The 11,450-nt window shown below is 38.5% G+C and overlaps 3 protein-coding genes across 6 annotated transcripts; 2 read left to right on the top strand and 1 right to left on the bottom strand.

Moving 5' to 3' along the window:
- Window positions 1–2,262: 2,262 nt before the first annotated feature.
- Window positions 2,263–3,782, top strand: LOC104716957 (auxin-responsive protein IAA29-like). Of its 4 annotated transcripts, none has more exons than XM_010434444.3 (4): window positions 2,263–2,715; window positions 2,918–3,231; window positions 3,338–3,428; window positions 3,564–3,782. In XM_010434444.3, the coding sequence occupies exons 1-4, from the start codon at window positions 2,453–2,455 to the stop codon at window positions 3,637–3,639; spliced, it is 744 nt and encodes a 247-aa protein (XP_010432746.1). In that variant the 5' UTR covers window positions 2,263–2,452; the 3' UTR covers window positions 3,640–3,782. The 4 variants fall into 4 exon arrangements, with proteins under 4 accessions (XP_010432746.1, XP_010432745.1, XP_010432747.1 ...); XM_019231123.2 differs by having other exon boundaries at window positions 2,341–2,715; window positions 3,041–3,231; XM_010434443.3 differs by having other exon boundaries at window positions 3,338–3,637.
- A 112-nt stretch (window positions 3,783–3,894) lies between these two features.
- LOC104716956 (putative clathrin assembly protein At4g32285) lies at window positions 3,895–6,940 on the top strand. Its single transcript, XM_010434441.3, has 2 exons — window positions 3,895–4,721; window positions 4,821–6,940. The coding sequence occupies exon 2, from the start codon at window positions 4,848–4,850 to the stop codon at window positions 6,762–6,764; it is 1,917 nt and encodes a 638-aa protein (XP_010432743.2). The 5' UTR covers window positions 3,895–4,721; window positions 4,821–4,847; the 3' UTR covers window positions 6,765–6,940.
- A 1,808-nt stretch (window positions 6,941–8,748) lies between these two features.
- On the bottom strand, window positions 8,749–10,216 carry LOC104716955 (glycosyltransferase BC10-like). The gene has a single exon (XM_087470562.1). The coding sequence runs from the start codon at window positions 10,032–10,034 to the stop codon at window positions 8,880–8,882; it is 1,155 nt and encodes a 384-aa protein (XP_087326688.1). The 5' UTR covers window positions 10,035–10,216; the 3' UTR covers window positions 8,749–8,879.
- Window positions 10,217–11,450: the final 1,234 nt, after the last annotated feature.

Raw genomic sequence — 11,450 nt, 5'->3', positions numbered from 1 at the left:
CCAAATTCATATCTTACGAAAATATTTCTTAGAAGAGGTTGTGGGTTAAGTTACAATATTGGTGTTAGGCCTAGCATATATCCTTTTACCAACAGTATTTAATCTTAAACAGAAACAAAGCATATGTCAATGTCATGCTCACAACAAAAATATAAGTATATAATATTAAAGTAAAAGAAATAGAAGACTATTAAAAAGTTGAACCAATACAATATCTTTCTAACCTTTATTTACTGTAATTTCTTAGTCTTTATTGTTGTTTATTTTATTTTTTTGCTGGTATTAAGTAACTAATTCGGCTCGACCAAATAGTAAATTTGTTCCTTCCCAAATATGGTAGTGAACTCATACTCTGGATGGACAAACACTTTACTTATTCATAAGTTGATCAAACTCTGTCCCAAATATTTGCAACTGGTGAAGTACTCAAAATTTGTATAGTGAATCAAGCTATAAGTGTCTAGTGATAGTTGTCTCTTAAAAGGTTAACAAAATGTATGACAAGCTGAAAAAAAAAAATCTGAGTTCGCTACTAAATTGAAGTATTTCAAATCATATTGATTATTGGATAAAAAGATTCTTAAATTCCACTATTTCCGTGCGAAAACCAAAATTTAAAATTAGAAACATAGAATGTAAACAAAAATATGGGGCGTTGTCCGTTCCAACATTAACCAAACTTGTCTATTAATAATATTTATGTTGGTTTGATGTTGGAGGCTAAATTCGTTGAATCATGTGACCTTTCACAAATCCTTCTTTTTCCTTTGTATACATGTACTTTTATCATGTTTTTTAGTACCTGCTTTGATTTTTTTATTTAAGTATTGTTGATTGGATTATTGCGACAAAATTGAGTTAGTGACGCCAATATACCAAAGTTAGCAACAAATTGCTGGTCAATTCTTCGGTTTATATTCTTCTGATCTTTTCACAATCTTTAATCTATGTACTAGCAATTACCTAATGACTAGCATTCAAAATTATTGTCGTTTGTAATTATGTTGTTGTCTATTATAATCCAAAGTTAACATATTAGTGTGTGAACCGTAATAAAAAAAAAAGTTATCTTAGTTAAGATCATAAAATTGATGTTGGTTATAAAAATAATATTTATAAGATGTGTGTAAATTAGAAAAGCATAAGAATTTAGTGAGATAAAATCCATGTTTTAAAAATCCCCGCCTAATACTGATTACGTCCCATAAAATCGCTAGGCCCACCCTTTCTGCCTCGATTAATGACTAATTCCCGCATAGCATCCATTATCCGATTATACCGTCTAATCCGATTAATTCCCGCATAATTTTGTATATACCGATGATTTTTGGAGCCAAATATAAATCAAATATATATATTTCTGTTATTTAGACATTTAAATTAAGAGTTTATGATGTTTTACAATAACTAATGTACAAATTTTTAATTAAAATCATTATTTTTTTTCTTAATATTACGTTTTTATGTTTTTACCGTAACTTTAAAGACAATACTATAGCTTTATATTTTATTTGATATTTTTATTTTCACATAAACATAATTATACATATATTTAGTACTATATATTTTTAATTTACTATTAATTTAATAAAATAACCTAAAAACTAGTCCCCGATTAATTCCCGGTTAATCTCCGATTTTTTCGCTAGGCGCTAGGTCCATCCTGACCACCCGACTAGCGCCTAGCAATTTCTAAAACAAGGGATAAAATAATTGAAAATATGTTCGCATCAATGTTGGGATATTGGCCGACCCAAACTTAATCGATGTCGGAAGTCATTACTTCTCGCCCAAAATACTTTTTTTTTTCCTTTCGGAGAACTAGCAACTTCCTCACTACCTTTCGCTTAACGTGAAAGCCATAAATTCTATATACAAGAGGAAAAAAAACAAAGCAATTCAAAACTCTTTAGCATCCCCCTAAAATTTCCTACATATATATTTAGGATGATAATTGTTATTGAATTTGCATAAAATTAATCTTGATTCGGACGAGTATTAACGCGTTACACAATAATGACAATGGGATAAATGCCTTTTTGTCTCTATATGTAAATGTATTTTCAATCCTGTTGAAATACGATGAAACTGAGGATGAAGATAAGATTTTTTTTAGTCAACTGTATCTTGTAGATTTTGGTCCACGAAACTATGTGAACTGATATAATTTAGGATTCAACGACAAAAATTATTGGCATCTAATATTTTGATTGGTTACTTAGATGATATAGTATATAATGTGTGAGTAAGTGAGTTACATATATATTCTATGTGTATTTTATGATAAAGCCATGGATCCCTCCTTGACTTTTGTCCCCTTTCCTTTTACTATAAATAGGGAATACCCATGATCCTTTAATTAAGCACCAACCCTACGTACACAACTTTCTCCCAAAGCCAATAACAAAAGGACACAAGCTTTTCTTTTCATCAAAGACGAAGCTGCATTCAAATGGAGTTGGATCTTGGTCTCTCTCTTTCGCCTCATACTAACTCTGCCAAGTTAGGGTTTGACTTTGACCTCAACAAGCACTGTGCCATCGACGGTAGTACTGCCTCTTGTTTGGATAGCGAAAACCTACATTTTGAGGCGACGTTTAGGTTGAATATCGAAGAAGGATGTTATGTACCAAAACCAAGTGTGTTTGCCTTGAATGGTCAGCCCAACGAGGAAGACGAAGATCCTTTGGAATCCGAGTCTTCAACTGTTTACGAGTGAGTAACTAACATATTAGGTTAAAGTAATTACATATCTACCATTATTATATCTATAATAATTTGACTTCTAAGTTTCTGAAAAAACCTTAAGATTGTTGTTATCAAAAGATAAAGAAAATCTTAAGATGTTGTAGTTAACTCAATGGGGAGGCATAATTTGTAAATTTTGATAAACATTTAATTAATTTTGGTAATATAGTGAGGAGGAAAATAGCGAAGTCGTGGGATGGCCACCAGTAAAATCATGTATGATAAAATATCGTAGTTATCATCATCGTCATAGTCGTAATCACCATCATTGCCCATATCATCATCATGGTAGGAGGATCACAGTGATGAACAATCGAATGGCTACAGTTGAAAGCGTTGGATCATCATCGACAACATCATCGAGATCATCAATGTATGTAAAAGTTAAGATGGAAGGTGTGGCAATAGCAAGAAAGGTGGATATCAAGCTTTTCAACTCTTACGAGTCGCTCACTGACTCCTTGATCACCATGTTTACCCAATGTGAGTACTAAACTACTTATTAAGTAAAAGAAAACGTATAAACACTTGAAAACAGAACAAAACTTCTAATTAAAGATTACCGTACAATTGAATCTAAATTTATCAGATGAAGATTGTGAGAGAGAAGATACAAACTATGCATTCACCTTCCAAGGGAAAGAGGGTGACTGGCTATTACCAGGGGATTTTCCATGGAGGTACGTTCACTTCACTGTATTTATTGCTTGCCTTAAATTTAAAAATAGAAGAACTTCAAGAAAAAAAGAGTTGTATTAAGGAGATGGATGACTGACTAATACTAACGACTAAATTCAACTGTTTTGGTTTTTTAGGATCTTTTCGGAATCTGTTCATCGAATATCAATAATTAGAGATCGTCCGTGTGCATATACAAGACTTTTGTTTTAAAAGATAGAGAATTAAAGTTCAATGCGGACTATCATTATTTTACTTTGTAATTAAAATGTGCATCAGAATTTCGATTTTCTCTATTCTTCAAGCTCTATAACTCAATTCAGTGGTTTATAAAAGCTGTTGCTAACTTGCTATCAGTAATCATAGCTAAACATGGACGTAGACATGGACGAAAAACTAAAGAAATGTCAAAAGCCTACAAGAAGAATTCATGAGTTGTCAGTGACTAGCTAGCGAACATAGACTTTTGTGGTTTATGGAATTGAAAATCTTTAGAGACTTGTTTGATTGAGAGAAAACCAGAAAAAAAAATATAAGAATGTGATGGTTGCAGAAACCATGATACTGATTTCCATGTCGTATATCCAAAGTCATACAATTTTTAAGAAGCTTAAAAGTTAAAAAAAAATATGGTTGATCTTAGCTTAAAATATGTAAATTAAATTAATATATTAGCGTATAAAATACTAAGCTTTTTAAAATTATATTTATTATATCGCATAAAATAAGACCATAAGTTTATCATCATTAAAGTAATTAAAATAATTTGTGGCAAAAGAAATTTAACATTTTTCTATAAAGAAGATCGGAATATTTCCCACTACAAATTGAAAATGTATATATTTTTTTTTTGACAGCAAAAATTAAAAATGATTTTAATGACAAAAAAAAAAAAAAAAGACATAATCAATCACTCGCCGATACGATCAGTGTTCAGACTTGAGAGTTCGAATCGAGTCGAGAGAGTCTCGGACAAATACACCGTCAATCTCGGTCACAAAACCAAACCTTCGCAACTCCTTCCTTCCTCTTCAGATCAGATCTGACGGCTCTTATCAGTCCACGTCACCTTGGACTCTCTTAACTCTCTTGTTAAATTAAATTGTCTGTCTTGTCTTTTTAGACACTTCATTTTGACTGGTTCGGCGAATCTGACACCTCCCCCTCGCCCGCCCGCCTTAGACAGACCTCAATCTATAGATCTTCACACCCTTCTTCATAGATCTCAGATCCCGTCTCCGTCTCTTCCGACGCCGGCGATTACTTCATCTCATCTCCGCAGATCTAGCGAATCGGTACTTCATTAAAAATTGAAAATTTCAGATTCATTGTTTCTCTCGTTGGACTCTCCTCCCATTAATTTCTCAACCAAATTGGCTCTTTTTTTTTTGAAGAATCCGAATCCGTGAGTCAGTGGAATCATGGCGCTGAGCATGCGTAAAGCGATCGGAGTTGTCAAGGATCAAACCAGCATCGGCATAGCGAAGGTAGCCAGCAACCTGGCTCCAGATCTGGAAGTTGCGATCGTTAAAGCTACAAGCCACGACGACGATCAATCTAGTGAGAAGTATATCCGCGAGATCCTTAGCCTTACTTCACTCTCTCGTGGTTACGTCCACGCCTGTGTCACTTCCGTCTCACGCCGTCTCAAGAAGACTCGTGACTGGATCGTTGCTCTCAAGGCTCTTATGCTCGTTCACCGTCTTCTTAACGAAGGTGATCCTCTCTTTCAGGAAGAGATCCTTCACGCTACAAGACGAGGTACTAGGATTCTCAATATGTCTGATTTTCGTGATGAAGCTCATTCTAGCTCTTGGGATCACTCTGCTTTCGTTAGAACCTATGCTAGCTACTTGGATCAGAGGCTTGAATTGGCTCTTTTTGAGAGAAAGGGTAAAAATGGTGGTGGTTCTGGTGGTAGTAGTAGTCATCAAAGCAATGGGGATGATGGATATGGTCGGTTTAGGGATGATTTTAGGTCTCCTCCTCCAAGAGGTTATGATTATGAGAGTGGTAATGGTTTTGGTATGCCTAAGAGGTCTCGGTCTTTTGGAGATATGAATGAGATTGGAGGAGGGAGAGACGAGAAGAAATCGGTTACTCCTTTAAGAGAGATGACACCTGAGAGGATTTTTGGAAAGATGGGTCATTTGCAGAGGCTGCTTGATCGGTTTTTATCTTGTCGGCCTACTGGTTTAGCTAAAAACAGCAGGATGATCTTGATTGCCATGTACCCGGTTGTGAAAGAAAGTTTTAGGCTTTACGCTGATATCTGTGAGGTCTTGGCTGTTCTGCTTGACAAGTTTTTCGATATGGAGTATACTGATTGTGTTAAGGCCTTTGATGCTTATGCTAGTTCCGCTAAACAGATTGATGAGCTCATTGCGTTTTATCATTGGTGTAAGGACACGGGTGTGGCGAGATCTTCTGAGTACCCTGAGGTTCAGAGGATCACGAGCAAGCTGTTGGAGACACTAGAAGAGTTTGTGAGAGACAGAGCCAAGAGGGCTAAAAGTCCTGAGCGGAAAGAGATAGAAGCTCCTCCTCCTCCTGCTGCTCCGGTGGAAGAGCCAGCTGTTGATATGAATGAGATCAAAGCGCTTCCTCCTCCAGAGAATTACACTCCTCCACCTCCACCTGCGCCAGAGCCTAAACCGCAGCAACCACAAGTAACGGAAGATCTAGTCAACTTGAGAGAAGATAATGTCACTGGTGATGACCAAGGGAACAAGTTTGCTCTTGCGCTTTTTGCGGGTCCGCCAGGTAATAACGGCAAATGGGAAGCTTTCCCTTCTGATAACGGCGTGACATCAGCTTGGCAGAATCCAGCTGCAGAGATTGGGAAGGCTGATTGGGAACTGGCGTTGGTCGAGACAGCTAGTAATCTAGAGAATCAAAAAGCCGCAATGGGTGGTGGTTTAGATCCGTTGTTACTCAATGGGATGTACGATCAAGGAGCTGTTAGACAACACGTTAGCACCTCAGAGTTAACTGGTGGAAGTTCAAGCAGCGTAGCGCTCCCTTTGCCGGGTAAAAACAGCCATATACTAGCACTCCCTGCACCAGATGGAACCGTTCAGCAAGTGAACCAAGACCCTTTCGCTGCATCCTTGACCATCCCGCCTCCTTCGTACGTGCAAATGGCTGAGATGGACAAAAAGCAATATCTCTTGACTCAGGAGCAGCAGTTATGGCAGCAATATCAGCAAGAAGGAATGAGAGGTCAAGCTAGTTTGGCCAAGATGAGTCCAGCCCCAACCGCAATGCCTTATGGGATGCCGCCGGTTAACGGGATGGGACCGCCTCCTATGGGGTATTACTACAACAACCCTTACTGATTTCATTCATTTTGTTTGCTTTTTTTTTTTATTACATATATTTTTCGACCAATGTAGATGTGTTATAATCTGGTTTCTTCTTGTATGTTTCCTGATCTTGCCTCCTGTTATTGAACTTGTGAGACTTTGCCTCTTTTGAGTATTGATTAATAATGCATATATACATTTGTTGTGTCTTTGTACAGTAGTTCTTAACTTAGCTTGGTTAGGTTTGGTTTTAGTTGGGTGAAGCTAACGATAGGTAAAAATAACTATCAGGTGGTCAACCGTATTTGTCGCTTTCTGGATTAATATGGAACCATTTATTATTTATTCATATTACTTTAGGAAGAAGTAATTATAGACATTGTAATCAAAGTTCTCTTCATGAAATTTGATTCGTGAAACATTGTGCATAGGATGAAATTTCTAACATTGTTGGATCTTATTGACGATGATACAATGTATCTTATTAACATGGATGGAATGGGCATATCCAACTAATAAGCATATTTCATGTTTCTAGTGAAGATAATGGACCGTTTAAATTGACTCGTTAAAATCAATCACTTGGTCCCCAAAAACAATTTTTTTTATAATCTCTGTATCGAAAACTCCAATATTTGATAATAACAGGCATAGATTTAGGCATATAGCACGATAAAATAATATCTATTCGCTTCACACACACACACACACACACACACGCACACAAGCTAACAAATGAATGACTTGGACTTTTGATCTAGTGCTTTATGAACTGTCTTTGATATGTCATCATCTGGATTAAAACTCAGAGCATATTGCAAGACAAAAGTCGACCTTTGACATTGGATAATCACGAGTAAACTCGCATGTCCAATAATTGAATGGTAGAAATGCATCTGAGTTACTGGACCCTATAAGAGATAATTGACTGATGAAAAACTTGTAAAGTATAAAGTTTCTTGAAACATATAAGGAAAGCCATTATTTGATGTTCCCTTTTCATAGTACTTCCGTTTCCGTATCGATGTTGTATGTAAAAAAGTTTAGAAATGTAACCAAAATATGAAATTATCTACATGAATTAGCTATCAAAGAAAGCTAACTCGAAAGAATCAAAAGGAACCCCTCCAAAAGGAACCCCTCCCCTATCATGGTTCCTTGTACGCAACATGCCATAACTCGTGTTGCTCCATAAAACAGAGGAAGACAGTAAAGAACATGAACCATTTCATCGTCGCATCTCTTTTATATTCGAATATGCTTTCTCTTGTAAAAGATCTTGAACTAAAGGTTTAATTACTGAACTGCTGAACCTCCAGTATTAATGCAATCAACAATTTTGAGGGAACTCAACACGTGCATGTGTGCTCATGTTGGTTCTATTACTGTCATGATTGAGATAAATTGATTTGGTAATCTTAAGTACTGTTTTCTTAGCAGAATCGTAATCCTTAACCCCCTACACCATGATATTAAATTCACCAACGAAAGAAAGTCACCGAGATACAAATTTATTCTTTAATTGTCTATCACGCGATTCATGGCTTGTAGTTGTATAGCCTTGTAGTTGTCAACTTTTTTGTAATTTCATTGAAAAAAGTGAAAGGACAAAAAGAGCACGAGGCAAAGACGATTATTATGGGTGTGTGGTCTTTAAGCGACAGCCAAACTCGAGTGTTGACGAATCTAAGCCCCATCTTCCGCAAGCGCAAACTTGTACTAGTCCTTCCCCTATGTAATTAGATCTTTCAATAGTAATTAATGATAAATTTGAAACTGTACATTTATCCATTTCATTTTCCTAGTTTCCCTCTTGCATAAATCCAGTGTAAAGTCAAAACAGACATCACTTTCATGGCTCTATTAAGTATTAAATATCTCTCTTTTCTCTGTCCACTGTTCATTTAAATATCTTCCGTAACAGTGTAATGGTAAAGTTTTAATATGTGCAACGATTTTGCTAAAGAGGATGAGATTCGACTAGGACGAGTACTGTACTATACTTTACTCAAGATAATGGTAGAACTTGGGTTTTCGTTTTTTCGATCCCAACTAATTTTTAAAATTACGAATACTATAACTAAAACTGAATTTACAACAATGCCATTAGAGAGAAAACCATCCACACACACTCACTCACACACTCACTCACGCACTTCCAGCTGAGTCATTGAACAAAACGGTTCTAGCCATACCAAACATCGGCTCGAAAGCATCCGGAGAAAACTTCCTAGCGAACAGAAACGGATCCATCCGCTCAACCGCAGACCATTCTGAACCGTTGATTCCATCCTCACCGTATCTTGGTCGAGTCTTTCTAAGCCGCTCGATCAGCTCCGGGACGACCTCCTCGGCCTCGTACATCCGCGGGTGACCATCGACGTTCACTGTCCAATCCACGTGAGTCAGCGTTGCGGGCACACATCCACGTGGATCCCGCATATTAAGAAGGGTAGGAAAGTAATTTTCTTCAGGATAACACGTGTCTTCCCGCACGCACGTCTGGTTAAACTTCGCCCATATACGCCGATCACGCGCCACCACACGCGCGTGTCTCCGTTTCAAAACCCAGAACTGAGACCCGATGCGGAACTCCTCGAGCGTCACTTCCGGAAGCATGGCCTCGTCCCCACGCGCGGCCCATCTATCGAACTTCCACGGCTCGTTTTTGAGTATCTCGATGAAGCTCTTACGAGAGGAGACCAGTGTCTTGTAAGTGAAGTCAAAGGAGCGAATCGGTACGCACGAAGGCGAGATTAGGGCAAACATGTAGTTCAACGGATCGTCGAGAAGCGCGTGTGCTATTAACCGACGCGCCGCCGCTGCTAGAGACGGTGTGAGTCTACTCGAGGGTTTAGAGTGAATGACCCGGTTCTTGAACACGCCGGAGAAAGGCGGGTCGTATTCTCGGGTCGGATCCGCGTGAACGTAGACATTGTAAAGATCTTTGGAGCTTCCACTGAAGTACATCTCCCAGAGTGGCGCGAACGGAAGAGGCGACGTCGTTAAGTACATAAAAGCCAATTTCCGGGTCGAACCGGGAGGCAGATTCGGGTTAACCCGTGAAGCTAGCCGTAGAAGCGGCTCGTCGTCTTTAGGAAGCGGCTGTCGAAACCGAACCACCGGAGGAGAGGAAGCAGAGTCGGGGACATTTCGAGAGTAGAGAGAGAAGACGGAGAGAGAGCGGAAACCAAACTCCGGCGAAACAAAGCCGGTGAGTTCTCGCTGAATTGTGAAGATGACAGCCACCGGAAGACAAAGAAACAAAGCGCAGAAGAGAGGAAACAACGTCGGAGATAGCATCTCTGATTAGGAAAAACAAAAGAACTCAGTGACTGCTTTTGGCTTCTTTTTTTTGTTTTAGAAAGAGAGTATCATTTTTGGTTTCTAGAGTGAGAGAGAGTGGGATTTGGTGCAACTTGTATCTTACATTAGGCAAAAATTATATTTTAAAATTTCGAGTAATTATAGAATATATTCATTCAATTCAATGGCATTTCATATTTGGAATGTTACTTTTTTTGGTCTTAATTTGAAGATTCCATTTCAAATTAGAGTTTACATAGTTAAATACTGATTACAAAAAGTAACCTATTATCACAGAAATAAAGAGAAAAACTAACATAAAATTTTACTAAAGAAAATAAAAAAGACGACTAAAGTAAACTTTTAGGAGAGAGGTTGGCTGCGAGACGGTCCCAGGAAATGAGAGGAGGCGACTTCGCAGCGTATGATCAATGGAGAAGCGGAGATATGTGGCGGAGCATTCGGCAAATGAGAAAATCCTGACATTTCGTTCCTTCCAGATGTGATAAACCATGGTCTGACACAGAAGCTTTATGATGGTGATTGCCTTGGCGACATGCGGTTGACGGAGATTGAGAATCCATGCAGGAATATCTGAAAGAGTGAGAGGAGGATTGGGAAAGAACTTAGCAGCAAAGAACCCCCAGATGTTTGTGGAGAACGGGCAAGTGAAGAAAAGGTGCTCATGTGTCTCAATCCCATTGGGACAAAGAACACAAGATGCATGGATATTCAACCCCCAGCTATGCAGCCTATCTCTTGTTGGAAGGCGAGAGAGAATAGCCAACCATGTAATAAAGGCAAACCTTGGCACATGCTCTTTGAACCACACAGCCTTAGCCCAAAGGATGACCGAATAATGAATCATTAGCTGCTCCCATGTCTCTTTGGCAGAGAAACATGGGCGATATAATCCTGCAGCGTTACGCCAAAGGTAGGAATCCCGGCCTTTACTATCCAGGGGAGCAGGGAGTTCAGTAAGAACAATCAAAAGCGCTTGAGAGTTATCTGATCGAGCAGGCGGTAGTACCCAATCCCCATTTCTCGAAGCGTCGATAACATGCGCATCCTTACTAATGCAGAGTTGTCTTGGACCAGATTCACCTAGGAAGGTAATAAGCTGACCAAACTCAGTCCATGAGTTAAACCAGAATGAGGCAGAACGCCCATCACCCACTTCACACTTGAGATACTCAAGGATAATGGGTTTGAGCTGCAATATGCTGTTCACCGTTTTAGAGAAATGATTAGCCTCCTTTGTTAGCCAATAACTCCTTTTCGAAACGATATTTCCTGTAAGCCACGCAACCCATAATGAACCAGAACGGGAAAAGAAGTTCCAGACTAACTTGAGCCTAAAGACCTGCTGAAAATCTTCCAGGAGTCTGATGCCCAATCCCCCTTCAAGCTTAG

The sequence above is a fragment of the Camelina sativa genome, chromosome 10 (genome assembly GCF_030686135.1).
Source record: "Camelina sativa cultivar CO46 ecotype springtype chromosome 10, ASM3068613v1".
Lineage (NCBI taxonomy): Eukaryota > Viridiplantae > Streptophyta > Magnoliopsida > Brassicales > Brassicaceae > Camelina > Camelina sativa.
The sequence above is the reverse complement of the archived record's forward strand: the minus strand, read 5'-3'. Positions and strand labels throughout refer to the sequence as shown.